The 17,922-nt window shown below is 46.1% G+C and overlaps 1 protein-coding gene across 1 annotated transcript; it reads right to left on the bottom strand.

Moving 5' to 3' along the window:
• Nucleotides 1-11,614: 11,614 nt before the first annotated feature.
• On the bottom strand, nucleotides 11,615-12,703 carry FGFBP1 (fibroblast growth factor binding protein 1). Its single transcript, XM_006177350.2, is given in 2 exon segments — nucleotides 11,615-12,618; nucleotides 12,620-12,703. Coding segments are annotated over 2 exon segments (714 nt in total). The 5' UTR covers nucleotides 12,689-12,703; the 3' UTR covers nucleotides 11,615-11,973.
• Between the last annotated feature and the right edge of the window lie 5,219 nt (nucleotides 12,704-17,922).

Below are 17,922 nucleotides of genomic sequence, written 5' to 3' on the forward strand. Positions count from 1 at the left end.
ATGGAGGAGAGGCCATGAACCAAGGGATGTGGGCAGCCTCTCAAAGATGAAAAAGGCAAGGAAACAGATTCTCCCCTAGAGATAAAAGAAAGAAACATCATTTGGCTGACACCTTGATTTTATCCAGTGAGATCTGTGTTGGACCTCTGACCTCCAGAACTGTAAGATAATAATTTTTTGCTAGTTTTAGCCATTAAGTTTGTGGTCTTTTTTTTTTTAACACTTTTTTTTATTAAGTAATAGTCACTTTACAATGTTGTGTCAAATTCCAGTGTAGAGTACAATTTTTCAGTTATACATGAACATACATATATTAATTGTTACACATTTTTTTTCACTGTGAGCTACCACAAGATCTTGTATATATTTCCCTGTGCTATATACTATAATCTTGTTTATCTATTCTATATTTTTAAATCCCAGTCTGTCCCTTCTGACTCCCTGCCCCCTTGGCAACCACAAGTTTGCATTCAGTCTATGAATCTGTTTCTGTTTTGTATTTATGGTTTTTGGTTTTTTTTTTTTATTTATTTAGATTCCACATATGAGTGATCTCATATGGTATTTTTCTTTCTCTTTCTGGCTTACTTCACTTACAATGACATTCTCTAGGAACATCCATGTTGCTGCAAATGGCGTTATGTTGTTGGTTTTTATGGCTGAATAGTATTCCATTGTATAAATATACCACTGCTTCTTTATCCAGTCATCTGTTGATGGACATTTAGGCTGTTTCCATGTCTGTCTGTTGTAAATAGTGCTGCTATGAACATTGGGGTGCAGGTGTCTTTTTGAAGTAGGGTTCCTTCTGGATATATGCCCAGGAGCAGGATTCCTGGGTCATATGGTAAGTCTACTCCTAGTCTTTTGAGGAATCTCCATCCTGCTTTCCGCAGTGGCTGCACCAAACTGCATTCCCACCAGCAGCGTAGGAGGGTTCCCTTTTCTCCACAGCCTCTCCAGCATTTGTCATTTGTGGACTTTTGAATGATGGCCATTCTGACTGGAGTGAGGTGATACCTCATTGTAGTTTTGATTTGCATTTCTCTGATAATTAGTGATGTTGAGCATTTTCTTCATGTGCCTATTGATCATTTGTATTTCTTTCCTTGGAGAATTGCTTATTTAGGTCTTCTGCCCATTTTTGGATGGGGTTGTTTGTTTTTTTCTTATGATGTCATATCAGCTGCTTATATATTCTGGAGATCAAGCCTTTGTCGGTTTCATTTGCAAAAATTTTGTTCCATTCCATAGGTTGTCGTTTTGTTTTATTTATGGTTTCCTTTGCTGTGCAGAAGCTTGTAAGTTTAATTAGGTCTCATTTGATTATTCTTGCCTTTATTTCTATTGCTTGGGCAGATTGTCCTAGGAGAACATTTTTGAGATGTATGTGAGATAATGTTTTGCCTATATTTTCTTCTAGGAGGTTTATTGTATCTTGTCTTATGTTTAAGTCTTTGATCCATTTTGAGTTGATTTTTGTGTATGGTGTAAGAGAGTGTTCTAGCTTCATTGATTTACATGCTGCTGTCCAGTTTTCCCAACACCATTTGCTGAAGAGACTGTCTTTATTCCATTGTATATTCTTGCCTCCTTTGTTGAAGATTAGTTGACCAAAAGTTTGTGGGTTCATTTCTGGGCTCTCTATTCTGTTCCATTGGTCTATATGTCTGTTTTTGTACCAATACCATGCTGCCTTGATTACTGTAGCTCTGTAGTGTTGTCTGAAGTCTGTGAGAAGTTTGTGGTCATTTGTTATAGCAACAAAAGGAAGTTAACCCACTGCCCTAAACTCCATGATACCAGCCTCTGTCCACCAGGGAAGGAGTTTGTGGACCCGTGGTGTTAGACCCACTGAAAGCTAGTGCCCACTCTCCTTCTGGAACTCCCATGGGTGCCCAAGATCGAGTTCATTGCCCAAATGTCCCAAGCCCACTCTCCACTTGCATGGCCTGTTTCCTTGGTCCAGCCTTACAAGGGGGCCAAGGGGGCACCCCAGTCCCAAAGGGCACCCAGCAGTGGCTATTAGTGGGGTTGGACAGAACTGGGATGTGCAGGTGGGGTGGTTCACACATGTGCGTGAGGCTGCTCCTGCCGTGGGATGGAGCTCTGGGTGACAGGAGAAGGGGACAGGCTGGGGGCTGGGGGCTGAGGGCCTGAGGGGTGGGAGCCGGGGACCGAACCAAGCAAGCCCTGGGGGGTGAAGGGGGAGAAGGAAATACTGCCCTGTTTCATGGTTCCACTCTCCAGCTCGGAGCTCTGAGGAGTCTAAGAATTCTGTATTTCACCCTAGCCTTCTGAGTCATTAGAAAAGTAACTTTGTTAAGGAAAGAATAGACCTTTTTTAAACAGTTTGTTAGTTTAATCTATAACTTCTAAATATTTATACATATGGGATGTCAGACCCTGTCTGTACTTTTGCCTGAACCCTGGAAATGTCGAGGGGTGGGGAGCAGACCAGGTGTGTAATTCAGATTATTTTCCATGCATCCACACATGTGTATAAATACTGTTTTCTGTAAACTTTGATCTTACCGTAAATATTGTATGATAGCCCGCCACAGTTTGCTGTCGCCAGCCACCAGTTCTGAGATGTTTAGGTGGTTTCCAATCAATTCCCCGCAGGACTTTCAGGTTGTTGTAACTAATCTCTGTTGTTAGCTATTTGGATTGTTCGGTCTTTTTGGTTTTGCAGTCCAAACAAATCATCACAATAAGCTAAAATTGAATTAGGAATAAATAACAAAGCATTGGAATCTCTTTTCTTTAAACCTGAGAAATTCTAAATTATGCTAAAATGATTAAAGACAAATTTCAAAACGTTCAAAATGACCCAGTGCATCCAAACGACCAGTATGGGCTGAAAACACAGGACGTGGCGCCCTTCGGTTTTGACATGTCTTCATTTTAGCCGGGTGGTTTTGTCCGCTGGCTGGGTTTTCAACTGAATTGTTTTTAGCCAAATGCTGGAGCCAGCACACCAGCACCTGCTCCAATATTATCCGCTCTTTCCTCTGCCAGAATTTGTGGTACTTCCAGTTGACAGAGAGGTCCGGGGGGCCCCCAGAGGAAGGAAGTTAAATTAAAGAGCCCCTCAAATGGAAGAGCTGAGGCTCTTGTCTATGGTCCTTAAGCAAAGTTGTACCAAGAGCTGTGTGTCCCCAGAAGGTGCTCTCTATCTGGGAAGAGGAAAATGTACATTGACACTTTCCAAGCTCTTGCTCAAAAAAAAAAAAAAAAAGGGAAAATGCTGGCTTGCTTTCTTCCAAGGTTTTAGTAGAGAATGTCATAAAAATTCCCCCTTAATGTCTTGCATGAAATAAGAGAGTAGTGAGTTCATTTCTAACTGGCAGGTGGAAGTTGTCTGCCCGGGGGAAGTAATAACAGGGCAGCCCCCTCCTCCCTTGCCGGCACTCCATGAAATAGGCACTTGGTTGATCCCACGGAGCTTGGTCGTGAGCCATCAGCAAAATGGGGTTCCTGAGAGCTCAGGGCTCTGGATGCCTCTCCATCCTTCCTTCCTTCTTCTCTCTGCCCCTCTCAAGGGGCAGAAGGGACAGCTGTAAAGACAAGCTGAATTAGCCCATCACGTTGACAAGGCTTCTTGGGAACTGCTCCATTCTAGAACTCTCCTTTGAATCCATGACCACACCAGGTGCTGGGCTCAGGCCTGGAGAAATGCAGGTGAATGAAACATTATCCCCAACCCAGACTCCCAGGATTCTAAGATTAGGATGCTCCTGGAGGAGCCAATAGGCAGGTCAGTAAAGTTTAATGAGCACCTGCTATGATCAAGGCACTGGGTGTACAGAGGTGAAGCCGGCTTTCCTCTGCCCTTGAGGAACACAGAGCTAAGTAAATGCATGCAGGAAGCTGTCCTGGCAGAAGGGCCCTGGGGGACCCGAAGGGTGGGCACGACTGTTCAGCTCACCCTGAACCGTCAGGACTCAGCAGAGGAAATTACAAAGAATTTGAAACTCGGTTTCAAAAATGAGCTGACGCACATCAGAGTAGGCTGTCTCATCCATGCTTGGTGGAGCATAAACCGGGGTGCTGGTGGAAATTTGGCACAACCCAGTGTGCAGGTTGCAGGGATCCACCTGGTGGGAATTTAGCCTACGAATTTACTGGGAAAAGTTTGCCCAGACCCACGTGTGCTGGCCTCCCCCGCAGCTTTGTTTGTGATGGTGGAAGCTTAGGAGACCAGCTGCTTATCCACAGGGGCTGGCTCAAGGAGGTACCTCTCTGTGCTGGAGACACCGTAGCCCGTGAAGAGTGAGGCAGGTTCGAACATGTTACTCCAGAAAGAGACCCAAGATATGTCACTGAGAGGAAGAGGCAAGATGCAACACTGTGGAAGTCATAGTCACTTTTCTCTGGGTGATTTTCATGGCAGAGGGGATAGTCAATGCATATACATTAAGCAGGTGGGAATCCCAAGAAACTGTTTGGAGTGGTTTCCTATGGGGAAAGTCATGAGAGAAGGGGGGAGGAAATGCGTTGGTTTTCTAACCACGTGTGGTGGGCTGAAGTGTGTCCCCCTAAATTTCACATACTGAAGTCCTAACCCCTTGTACTTCAAAATGTGACTCTATTTAGAGTTTTTGAAGAGGTGATTAAGTTAAAATGAGGTCCTATTGGGTGGGTCCTAGTCCAACATGACTGTCTTCTTTATAAGAAGAGACACAGGCACTCGGAAGACAGAGGCACACAGCAGACACGGAGAAGCTGGCTGAGTACAAGCCGGCGACAGAGGCCTCAGAAGAAACCAATCCTGCCAACACCTTGATCTTGGACTTCTAGCCTCCCAAACTGTGGGAAAATAAATTTCTGTTGTTTAAGTCCCCCAGTGGGTGGTACTTTGTTATGGCAACCCTAGCAAACAAGTATACCATGTGAATGTTTTACTTTTGATATTTGTACCTATATCTCAACAGAAAGTCAAGGAAGGTTTTTTTGTTTGTTTTGTTTTTGTAAACATTCTGTATAAAAAAAAATTCCTACTTGGTGTTCTGTTAAAAAATGAATTGGGCATGGCCTGGTGGAGGGGAGGGAGGGAGGGCAGAGGGAGAAGGGTAAGCAAAACACAGAAGGTCAAGGTCCCAGGGTGTTCTTGTGTGGTAAGAGCTTGCAGGGGGTGGTGGTTGGGGGAGGGTGTGTCTCAGTGAGATCTGAGCTGGTGGAAATTGTTCAAGGGTAGGATCTGTGGGCCTTTGAGTTCCAGTGGGGAATTTGATCTTGACTCTGAAGGTGTGGGGAACTGTTGGGAGGTTTCATGCAGGGAGGGCCATGGGCTGACAAGGAACAAGAGTAGTGGCAGAAACAAGACAGGAATTTGTTGCTGAAGTTCTGGTCGGGTTACTGAGAGCCTCAACTTACACAGGGCGATGGGCAGGGACTCTGGACCCAGACTGCCTGGGTTTGACTCCTGGCTCTGCCACCTAGTAGCTGTGTGATCTTAGCCAGTTGTTTGACTTTATGCCCCGATTTCCTGGCTGCAGGACAGGGCTAATGAGAGTGCCTACCTCATATACAGGTTATCAGAAGGGTTAACTGGGTTAACATCTGTCAAAGACTCATGGCAGTGTCTGCACGTGGTGAGCACTGTCCTGTGTCTAGGGTTGCTGTGTTTGCTGTTCACTTTACCCAGGGCTGGACACCTGACACATGACAGAGGCTTAATCCATCCCTGTCGGGTGATGGAGAAGGTATACGGTCCTGAGTGCCAGCTCATATTAGAGAATGGAAGTGGCTATCCCCAGGTCACATGATTAGGGAGGTGATGGGCTGGCCTATGAACCCAGGTCTGTCTAGCTTCAAAACCTGCACTCCTGTGTGACCTAGCTATGACCTAGCCTGGGGCATGGTAGTTAGTAGGACCTCAGTGAGTGGTTTTGAAGTGAGTTGACTGAAATGAACATGCTCAGAGGTTAAATGACTTGCCCAGGGTCACACCACTTGTCTTCCCAACTCCACACCCAAATCTCAGGACACTAGAAAGTAGGGCAGTCTAACTAGTTATGTGGACGCTTGTCAAATTTGCTGCACTGAAATATTGAACTGAGATCAATCAGGCAGAAAGACCTCCTTGAAGGCGGGAGCGTGGAGGCAGAGACCTGCACGGCTCTGGGTCGTTCAACTTCAAAACTGCAACCGGGGCTGGCACTAGACTTTTACTGAGACAAGCTAGTTAGGTGGCACTGCTGAAAAACCAAAATATTTCACCATATTTGGGGAAATAAAAATAAACCAAAAAAAAAAAAAAAAAAGTAGGATAAAACATTCTCAGAGCTGGAGAACGTCTCCTGCAGGGAAAGGTCTAGGGAGGCAGTTCTCCCTAAAGGACCGTCAGTGTGGTTTCCCATCGGGAAGTGTGCATGGACTCTGCGGAGCTCGACGGTTACTCTCTACATTGTGAGGCATTTCTTTTCCTTCCAGCATCATCACTGACGGACCTGACTTTAGCTAAACCTCAGTAACACACCAACCACTGTAAGGCACTAACCTGACAATGTTAGTTGCTCAAGACAGACATGAGGTTGAGAAAGGGGGCTTCGGCAGCCTGACAGGTCTCGTTTCAAACCTCAGCTCCATTATTTTCTGGCCATCAGTCTCTGGGCACTTAACTCCTTTGAAACTTGTTGGCCCCATCAGTGAATGAGGATAGGAAAGAGTCCAGTAAAGACATTTGATTCTTAATCGTACTAGTAAAAATTAGTACCATTCCAATTTCCAAAAAACTGGAAAGAAATAAAACAAATGTCTCTAACCATCAAAATAGGTATTGTCTGGACACTAACGCTTCTGTGTTCTATGACAGGTGAGTACGTGCTTTGGGCCTTCACTGACAGCTTACATATTCTTATTTTGGTACCTAGTTTATGGCCTGCTGTGCACTCTTTGAATTAACTTCACTTAAGAAAGCAGGGATGTATGTAATCTATTTTCAAATATGTTTATTCAAAAGGATTGAAATTTTATAGGCTGGCTCTTGTGAGATAATAGAATATATATACACACACACACACACACACACACACACACACGCACACATTGATCTTTGCCCTTGGTTCCTGGCACAAATCTCCTAAACCCTTGGAATTTTCTGGGCGATAGGAATGTCTTTGTTTCTAATGGTGTGACTTTGGGTTTGCTCCTGAGGGGGGGCTGAATGAGTCACCAACAAGACCAGGCCATAATTAAAAGCTTGGAATTTTCAGGCCCACCCCCATTCTGCAGAGAAGGAAGAGGGGCTGGAAATGGAGTTACTTGTCAATCATGCTTACATGATAAGATCTCCCTAAAAATCCCACAAGTATGGGGTTAGTGGTCACATCCACACGGGGAGTGTAATGCATTCCAACTCTATGGGAACAGAAACTCCTGCCCTGGGGACCCTCCCAGACCCCGCCCTATGTATCTCTTCATCTGGCTGTTCATCTGTAGCCTTTATCATTTCCTTTAATAAATTCATAAACGTAAGTAAATATTTCTCTGAGTTCTGTGAGTCTCTTCAGCAAATTGAACCCAAGGAGGGGGTCTGGGAACCTCCGATTTGTAGCCAAGTTGGACTGAAGCTGTGGGTAACCTGGGGACCTACCACCTGTGATTGGCATCTACGGTGGGGGGCAGACTTGTGCCTTCCAGGTAGGCAGTGTCCAGATTGAGTTAGATTGTAAGACACCCAGCTGGTGTCACAGAACTGCGTGGCCTGGGGAAAACCCACACATCTGGTGTCAGAAGCGGTGTGAGTGTGGTAGGGATGTGAGACAAAAGTGCAGACGCAGGAGAAGAGTGGGGCTTTCCTACACAGATCATTATGCTCCTTGACCCGTGTCACCTTAATTTAAGAAGGAAGGGATTTTATGGGAAGAATATGCGTAGGCTTGGATTCTGACAAACTTCACTGCAAAACAAAAGATGCATGGAAACGCTTCCTAATTCGATTTTAGGACCTGTCAGATTGTCAGTGACTCGCCTCTCCGCCCTAGGGCATACTTTGATTCTGTTAATCCAGTTAGACAGAAGTTTCAGGACACCCAGAGACTGACACTAGTCACTGACCTTTTGTCCCCATCCGAGACAAAACTAAGCACATTTAAATATCGCCAACACCACTTGCAGCCCTCTGCCCAAGGCAGGCGTTTGAAAATGCAGGTTTCATTATTATTCAGGTGCGGTGAGACACTGAGACACTGCCATTGAAAAGAGCAGTTTATTGCTCGCAGCTCCCAGGAGGAGGGGCACACGTCACCCTGCGCAGGCCGCGTGGGGAAGCACCAGGCCTGGTCAGGGGGCAGAGGCAGCGGGAGGAGAACACGGCTAGGAGCCTGCACTGGGGTCCCTGTGAGAAGCGGCAGACGAGGCAGACTGAGAACTGGCTAGTGTGTCTAATTTGAGCAGGCTCCACAGTGGCGCAGCTGTCCTGAGGTGTCTGGTACCTGGCTCCGGTGTGATCAGGGCAGGGGAACACTGGCCTGGAGTGTGGGAGTCCTGTGTGAGCCCAGGGAGGGAGGGGCTTGGGCTGTGGGCTTCGGATTGGATCCTCATTTGAAAAAAGCACGTGCAGGTGGGTCCTTTACTGGGACGAGTCCCCGGAGCAGGGGTCTTTTCCCGAGGAAGCAAGGCCCCAAGACATCAAAGCATCAGGCAATATAGAAAATTTTAAAACATGATTAATACCATGAGCAGTGGCCTTGGCTCTAGGATGGACTCAGGGCAGTTACTCTGCAGTGGACAGCCAAGCTCTGTGGCCTCGAGCGGCTGACCACCTTGTAGGTGCAAGGTGCCCTGAGCCCTGCTATCCCCCTTAGGCCCAGCTTCCCTACGTCATACGTGGTAGAGCAGCAGGGTGGGTGTTTACTTCTGCCACTAACAAGAACATCGCCCTCGGCCAGCACCATCTCCCAGCAAGAGGTCCTGGGGTGAGGACTTCTGCCACCCAAGCGGTTTCTCCTTCCTCATAACCGCCTGGTTTTTGTTTGTTTGATTGTTTTCCAGGAAGAGGACACCCAGAGGTCCGTGCACTGACTCTGAGTTTCATTAATTCTATTTGCTTCCTAAGAGGAGGAAGGGCTTTGTTAAAAGCCTTTCCCTAGGGTCTGGGGAAACTTTAGAAAGCCTGACAGAGGTGAGGACAGGAGCCCTGTTCAAGGCATTCGTTATATGGGCCTCTCTTTCCCCAGGACGTGCTGGGGCCGAGGCAGAATCCAGCCAGCAGTCGTGCGTGGGGGGCCAGCGGTGGGAAACGATCCCAGTATTATTTGGCGAATGGACACTCGTCACGAGGACGGAGTGTCACTCTCTGAGCATTGTTTTGTTTATTCCTATATTTAAAAACATGAACAATATTTAATAGTTGCTTTAACACTGGTAGAAAGAACATTTCTAAATACTCACCATTTGATTTTTATTTGGAATGTTAATTCTACCTAAACAGTAATGGTACTGTGAGCTAAGTTTCTCCAGAGCATCTGCTGGGGGAGGATCGGTAGGCGACCCAGAAGGGGCCACTTCCCCAAGTGCCAGGAGCCCTAGTGCTGGGAGGAGTGAGAAGCAGAGAAAGTGCCAAGCCCCCATGGCCAGCACATTCAGTGGAGACGCCCAGGGACCCGGTAAACGTGTCTCTGCGCTAAACGACAGGGCAGAGCCAAAAGGAAGAGGGAAGGTGTCAGACACAGACTGAGACGGGTCCCTGCACAGAGTGAATGGCCTGCTTTGTCTTCTCAAAGTTCTCTGAGAAAAGGTTAAGTAATAGATGAGCTGAAGCCGCTCTGCTCTGGGAAGAGCGTCAGGGAAGGCAAGGGACTGAGACAGACAGCTGATAGTCGTTTTCATCACCTACTTCCCCTTCTGAAGAGGGTGAGTTCTCAGGAGGGTTGGCCATACGCCCAGGACCGAGCCGTACGCCAGACTGCAGGCTGGGAGAGGCTGAGAGAGAGAGAGCACTAAATCGCTTTGCAAAGAGAAAAGGAAGTTTGGGGAATACGGGGGTGGGGGAGAGGGGGGTGTCAGTGGCCTGGGACAAGGAAGTGAGGCTGGCTGTGGTCAGAGCGTGTGTTGGGGAAGAAGGGCGCCACTGAATGGGGCTTGGTAACCATTCGCTTTGCTGTGCTGTGTCCGATGGAGTGTTCTCCAGCTCTCCACGCCATCTTCAGTAAAATGTGGACCCTCTTTAAAGGGAGGTTGCAGGTTTACTTTTCCAGGAATAAAACTAAGTGTTAAGTCTTACTCTGAGGTGGGCACAGGGTGAGAACAGAGGCAGCCAAGTGACATGCTCATTTCTACTTCTTTGGCCAAGGCAAGGCCAATGGCCACATCCAAGGTCAAGTTTCACTAATTCTATTTATTTCCCAAGAGGAAGAGTTGTTCATGTCTGTCTCCCCCACCAGGACTGGAAGTGCCTCCGCCGTCGGGTCATTCTCACCCATCTCTGCGCGTCCAGTGCCCTGCAGTGCTTGGCACAGAGTAGATACTCAGTGTTTCGTGCATCAGAGTGTCTCTGTAGTATTCTCTTGTCTTTTCGTCGCCACCATCCCAAGTCCAGGTTGCACCTGGACTGTTCCAGCAGCTTTTCCACGGCTGCCGTCTTTGACGTCTCCCACGGCAAGTGCCCCCTGCGCTCTACCAGCATCGGCATTGGTTTCCAGCACCGCGTTGATGCTTGCCTTCATTTACTTATGGAACTTTAGCACTCTGTCCTTCCCTGCTCAGAAATCTCAAGGCCCCATTACCTAGAATCACATCTACATTTGCCATCGTGAGGTTCACAGTCACCCAGGGAATTTAAAGACAGTGAGACCTCAGGTATGGAAAAATCTCTTGTGAAACATTCAGAGTGGTACAGTTATTAGCTATGTGTAAGAGTCATTATTCTATGCAGTTTTCTCCCACCTGGATACACCATAAGATGGCATTTTCCGGCCCCCTTAAACTTGGGTGTGGCCACTGGGATCTGCATTGACCACAGAAGTGGAGATGAGTGTGTCTTTGTGTGGAAGCTTCACCATACGTCTGTCATCTGCCTAATGTGCCTCCATTCTGCCCCACTTCCTACCTAAAGAAACTCTCTCCAAATTCTAGCTCTGGTATCACCTCTTCTCTGAAGCTCAACCTGAGATCTTCCAGAAGTTTCTGCCTCCTCTCTCTGGTTTTCCATGCTGCCTCTACCCTTGTATTGGAGTCTTCATCTCAGGAAGCTGTACTTACTTAGGCCCCTCTCCCCAGGCTGGAAACGAGCTCACGGTCAGAGGTCCTGTATATGGCGAGTGGTAATGGGCAGCCCTGACTTGAATCGATGGAGGATGCCCCTCCAGCCTGTGGACCTGGCCACCCTGCCGACCTCCTGGGTTCCAGTCCTGCCTCCCTTCTTACCTTCTGTGAGACCCTGACAGGTATCAATCAATAACTTTATGCTTCAGGTGCCCCACTGGAAATCAGTTCAGTCAGCATCAAATACTTCAGACCAAAGCATGGAAGTATGCAGATGGAGATTCTGGGTGGGTCCCCTTATGGATGACTTAGGATGGTAACAGGATATTTTTTCCACTTACGTGAGGGCCTGTTCATGAGTTCATTCGAACTAGATATAGAGAAACCAAACAATGGTTGGACGTATTTCTGAAAAACACACAGAGCTTTATTATGTTTGTTAATTGTGCAGAAAGTGCATTGAACTGAAATCATCACTCTGACTCATTCAGCTCAAAGACTGGTCCTTAGTGCTCATATAAACATAGCTTTAGGGGTCATGGAAACATACAGAGGTCAACAGCCTCTGGAAATCACATCTCAGGAAATGAATATAAAACAAATACCAAAACACAAAAGCAAAAATTACAAAATCTGTTTAAATAAACTGTTGCACTCTCATAGCACAAATGTTCATCTTACAGGTAACCAGGAGATCTTTACAGCACATGGAAAAGTTTTGACATGGCGCCTCCTAGTGGGCTCTGTTCAATTTTGACTTCATTAACATGAACTGCCCTGTATCATGGAGATGAAGAAATTGCAGAAAAAGCTCCAGGACTCCCCACAGTAGTCTAAAGCTATCTTCCTCTGGTTTACCAAGTCTGGGTCCTCCACACACTTGGAATAATTGGTGGCCGTGGTCTGAGTCTTTGCTGGGCTGGAAAGGGTGGTCTTTTCGACCTCACTCTGCTCTTCGGTAGAAGGCTTCATTAACTTCTGGCTGGATTTCTGGTTTCTAATCAGAGTGGAGTTCACCAGCTTGAGATTGGATTCTGGAAACTTCTTTCTGCACACCCTGGTCTTCAGGACGCTCTTGGAGTCCCCACAGATGATCTTTTGAGAGCGTAGGTTCCGGCCAATTTGTTTCCAATAGACGTTCTTTTGGTTTGACTCAAAGCATGAGGTTGGATTGCCAGTGAAGAAACAGGAAAACTTATTGTCCTGCCGAGTGCACTCGACCTTCAGGGCAATGCCCTCCTCCTGCTCAGTCACCGCCCATCTGCAGTTGGCGTGGTCTTGGGTAACAAACTTGCCTTTGGTCAGGTGCTTGGATGGCTGGCTTCTCGGCTCCGTCTGGGGCTTGCCCGGCGCATGCAATTTATCTGTGCTGGCTTTACTGCCATGTCGTTTCTTTCTTTCTTTTTTCGGCCTCCACCGAGAGCACCAGAGCAGCCAGAAGGAGGAGGGAGAGAAGGGTGAGGCTCTGGACCCTCATGGCTTCAGCTTGGTGGGAACCTGTGTGACAAAAGGCAGTGAGTCAGTGTCAGGCAGCGTTCTGCAGTGCTGGGCTGCAGGATGACCCTCCCTCCACCCAGACCCGTGCCTGCCTGCAGAGGAGCGAGATCAAAGATCCTTCTCTTCCTGGAATTAATAAACAAGCAGTCTGTCTAATTATACTTCTGCTTGACTTGAATCTTGAATGTCAGCAAGTTCTTACTCTTCATTCATTCATCACCACTCTGAACATCCTTAACTCTCACTCCCTCAATCACTCACTGAATTACTGCACACTTGCTCACTCACTCCTGTGCTCATCACTCACTAAGCACTCATGGAGCTGCTTCTACTAGCTGTGCACTAGACTGGAAGTTGAATTCCTCAAGGTAAGTAAGAAAGTCTCATGTCTTAAAAACTTAGAGGCAACTCTCTGGGGACTCTGAATAACATGGACCAGGAGTCTATCCCAACTGTGTCCCCAGCTTGATCTTGGGCAAGTCTCTCTCCCATTCTGGGTCTCAGCTTCTTTATCTGGAAATCAAGATGGTGGGTGAGATCATCGTCAACCCTCTTCCAGCTCCAGCGTGCTGAATTTCTCTCTCACTGTTCGATGTGCACTCAGATGACCACACAATGATGAAGGACATGGTAAGTGACATGAAAGGTGATGTTTGACCCAAGGTTAGACATGCATGAAGTTTGGAGACTCTGAGATGGGGGATGGAGCGGGGCTTGGGAGGAGGGGTATTTGGGATTCAGTAAGAGCTAGGGAGAGTCATGCAAGAGGGGAAGTCACCAAACTTGACTGGGCAACGTGAACCAGGGTGGATAGGGGTGAATTTCCACCGGAGCCTTTAGACTTGTGGCACTGTGCTTGACATACAGAAAGCCCACAATCAGTGCTTTTCAAAAGTAATCATTGAACAAATAGGATGACCTTAATTGCTACACCAAACTGCATAGATTTTATCAGGTGGGCAACAAAAACCACACTTGAAAGAAGAGAATTAGCATTTTAATTTGATACCTACTATGTGCTGAGCACTTGACCGGTATTTAATTCTTGTCTTGTTAATCCACACAAGAGCCCTGCCTGGTAGGTAATAAAACATCACCCCCAGGTAACAGATATGACAGTTAAGGTTCAGAATGGCAAACAAATTGCTCAGTGTCCCCTGGTGGTCAAGTGACAAAGCTGGGACAGACAGCCAGAACTTCTCTCTCTGGTCCTGTACACCAGCCCTCATTGAAGACCTCTTGCCTTCACCTTACTCTGCCTTTCAGAAAACATTGGCAAGAAATAAAAAAGCAATTATGAAAAACTCAAGATTTGGTTTGGCTTAGTTCAGGGTGATAAGCTGATTATTATGATCAGTGCTCCATTTTAAAAGAATACAGAATTTTGTTTAAAAAGAGGCAGGTCTCACAAAGGGGAAAGGGCGGGGAGGGAAAATTAGGGGGTTGGGGATTAACAGACACATGTTACTATACATAAAATAGATCAACGACAAGCACCTACTGTGTAGCACAGGGAACTACATTCAATATCTTGTAATAAACTACAATGGAAAAGAATCTGAAAAAGTATATATATCTGTGTAACTGAATCACTTTGCTGTACACCTGAAACTAACATTGTAAATCAACTACATTTCAATAAAAAAAACTTAAAAACAAAAGAGGTAGGAAGTGGCCCTGATCTCATTTCTACTCTTAGCACATGGCCTCCCTTCAGGATTGATACAGGATAGTCACCAAACGTGGGCTTCCGAAATGAAGGCTGGATGGGAGCCAGGCATATCAGATGAAGACCCACTCATTCCTCACGGCACTGGGACTCAGCGCCCACATGTCTCTGCTGGGGTCCAGACCCCAGGAACCTGAGGTCCTCATGGGAGCTGGGAGGGGGACAGGCAATGAAACTCTCTAGAGAGCTAGGCTCTTACCTGGCTCTGAGTTTTCAGATCCAGTGTGATCCCAGATGTAGGAGTGAGCTTGCAGGCTTACAGCTGTCTTGTCCACAGTATGAGGCAGGGACGGCCTTTTATACAAGAGCCCAGATAGACAAGGGTTTTACAACTCACAAACCTGTGTAGCTTTACTCACACTCCTCCCAGCCACGCCCCTTCAGAGACAGCCATTTCCTGCAGGGAAAGTGGTTGATGTAATCTTGTGGGGGGCGGGGTGGGAGGGTGTTACATGTGTGGCATTAGACCAGGTTCTTCCAAGCCCTTTCCTTTCCCCCCAGCAGCCGGTTTAGGACAGCTCAGCCTTGTAAAGACCCTCCTTGATTGGGTAAGGACCCCAGCAGCAAAGTCTTGGAGGGGAAGTTACAAACAATAAGCCCATTTTACCCAAAGCTCTCCCTTCATTCTCATCACAGTCCCCTCCATGGTATGCGTAACCTATAATTCATCCCATTTTACAGATGGAATGTTGGAGCTTGGAGATACTCACGGCTTGTCCAAAGTCACAGGGTTAGGAGGATGAGAAGCCCAGAGTTTGAAGCCCCGACGCTTGGAGTCCACTATCTGATCTTTTCCTATCTGCTGCTCTCAATGAACATTCGATGAATGAAGGACTGAGCTGGGGAAGCCATCTCGGTCTGTGAGTTCCTGTTTCCTGTGAAGCACCTGAAGTTACTGTGTGAGCAGAGGCATCCTTGGGCCCTGAGAGGTTAATAAGGAGGAAATTCTTGATCTGGGTTTTTGATTTAAAAAAATTCACCTTCTGGCCACATGTGGGGGACCTCACTCTGGTCAGGCTTTTCTAGGCAGAGTCTGGTAGCAGAACGACCTACGTGGATGGAGCCCTGGATACAGCATCTGTTTGGCTGTGATCTTAACTTCTCTGAATTTCCATTTGCTCATCTCCTGATAGCTGACAACCACAGCCCCTCATGTAAGGCTTCATACTAAATTATAGGAGGCTGAGCTATTAACATGAAATGAAGCAGAACAGATTTGGTTCATAAGTTGTATTCTTTAAAAATAGATACATTTTGTTTTCACATTGACCATATAAAAAGAACTCACTTCCATAAAGATGTAGATCTCTATAATTTGTTTCTTTACTTTTCATGATGTTTGGGCACAAGAAATTTGTCGTTTTCCTTTTTGACTCAGTTGTAAGGAAAACAACAGCACATGTGTGATGATAAATGGCAACTGATCCTTGCCTCTGGGACAGGGACAGTGAGGCAATAAGGAGTGGTGGGGACTGTGGCAAACAGGGTAGTTCCTGATATCCAAATGTCAACACTCAGTGCCAGTTGACCAAAAACAAGTTGGCATGAAGATCAGTATTTTCTGACCTAATGAATTTTTTTCACATATACAATTTTAAAAATAAAAATGGACATTTCATGAAATTTTAAGAGCTCCTCTGACATCTTGACTGTGTGTTTATAGAATTGGGTTGGTAGCTAATTGTAACTTTCAAAAACATTGTCCTGACCCACAATAAAGATACAAAAAGTTGTGACTGTGGATGGATTCCATTCAAGTTCCACCTGTTTGAGAATTCCAAGATCACAGAGCTCTGGGTAGTGACTGGTTCTCTCAGTGATTCAAAGGTTTTCTTCATGAATCGCATGGAAGGAGGCTATTTCCCCAGACTCCAAGCCCCATGTAAAGCTGGCTCACCCTAAGATCCAACCCTCTGTTCGCTTTATTGAACCAGCACAAACAGGCACTCACAATGTGGTATTTTGGGGGATTACTTGGACACAGGCAAGACAAAGCTGCTTTGTTTCACAAGGAAGTACAGATCGAGGTGGTCTCCTGCAAAATGAGAAATTCATCTTGATCCTAAAGTGGCAGCCAGATTCTTTCTGGAGAAAGACTATAGGTCAGAACACAAAGCAAAATTAGAAAAACAAAAACATGTGGACTCCGGGATCTTTTCTGAGAGATGTCTCCAAGCTCTGGCAGGGAGCAGGGAACTTTCTTCACTGGCTTCCCAGTGGACCCCCAGCTTTTCCTGTGACCCTGTGCCAACTTCTGCCTTGATCTTTCTTTTCCAAACAGGGGGAACAATCTTAGACCAGGCTGTGTAGTCTTTTTCCTCTTGGCTGAGCTTGTTATTTCAAACTCATTTCTAGACACACACACACACACACACACACACACACACACACACACACACACTAAGCCACTCATCCAGCATTTCCTGAATACCTGGTGAATTCTTCCCCTTCCTGCCTTTGCTACTGCTGTTCCCTTACTTGGAATGCCCTTCCAGTTCTACTTTGCCAGACACACAATGACTCATCCTTCAAGATCCATCTCAAATGCCATCTCCTCTTTGTTGGTGTCCTTGGTCCCCTGAAGCTTCCCCATTGCCCGTTTTTCATGGACATCCATGGAGAGAAATAGACCGTCACTCCCAGTGTTCTAGCATCATGCTGAGGCTCTATCCACACACTAACTCACAGCTCGACGTGCTGAGAAAGCATACACCTGCACTGCTGTGCCCTGGGGAGCTGGACGGGGTTTGGAACCTCAGCAAGGCTGCTCTCAGCAGGTTCCATGACCCCCCCATACTCCCAGAACTGAGGGCTTCCCTGACTCCTGGAGAACAGACTCTGTAAAGGCTCATCAACTCTTTTTTTGCCAGATTTTGTGGTCCAGATGTGAAGCTGAGGCTAAGCATGTGCCTGGCATGTGATTAGGAAAGACTGAATGGAGGCCACTTCTAATACTTTCATGAAAAATGATGTACCCTTACTTTGATGAATTGTAAACTCTCTCTTTAATATATACATTTTTAAATATTAGACTAGTATTAACTTTACAAAATATTGGCAAAGATAGTTTCCCTTGCCCTACCTCCAATCCAGGTTCCTCTGTTGTCAACCTTTTGCAAAATAATGCTACATTAATAAAACTATTGAACCAATATTGATGTATTACTGCTAAAGTCCATATTTTGTTCAGCCCTCCTTACTTTTTACCTAGTGTTCTTTTTTTAAATCATCAAGAGACTTTATTTAATTGAAGTTTAGTTTATTCATAATGCTGTGTTAATTTCTGGTATACAGCATTGTGATTCAGTTACATGTATATATACTCTTTAATATTCTTATTCATTGGAGGCTATTACTGGATATTATTTTTAAGAGTGGTTTTTGGTTCCCAGCAACATTGAGTGGAAAGTGCAGAAAATTCCCATATCAACCCTGTCCTTCACAAACACTGTCAAGATTTTCCACCAGGGTGGTACAATCACAAT

Source organism: Camelus ferus, chromosome 2, assembly GCF_009834535.1.
Source record: "Camelus ferus isolate YT-003-E chromosome 2, BCGSAC_Cfer_1.0, whole genome shotgun sequence".
Classification (NCBI taxonomy): domain Eukaryota; kingdom Metazoa; phylum Chordata; class Mammalia; order Artiodactyla; family Camelidae; genus Camelus; species Camelus ferus.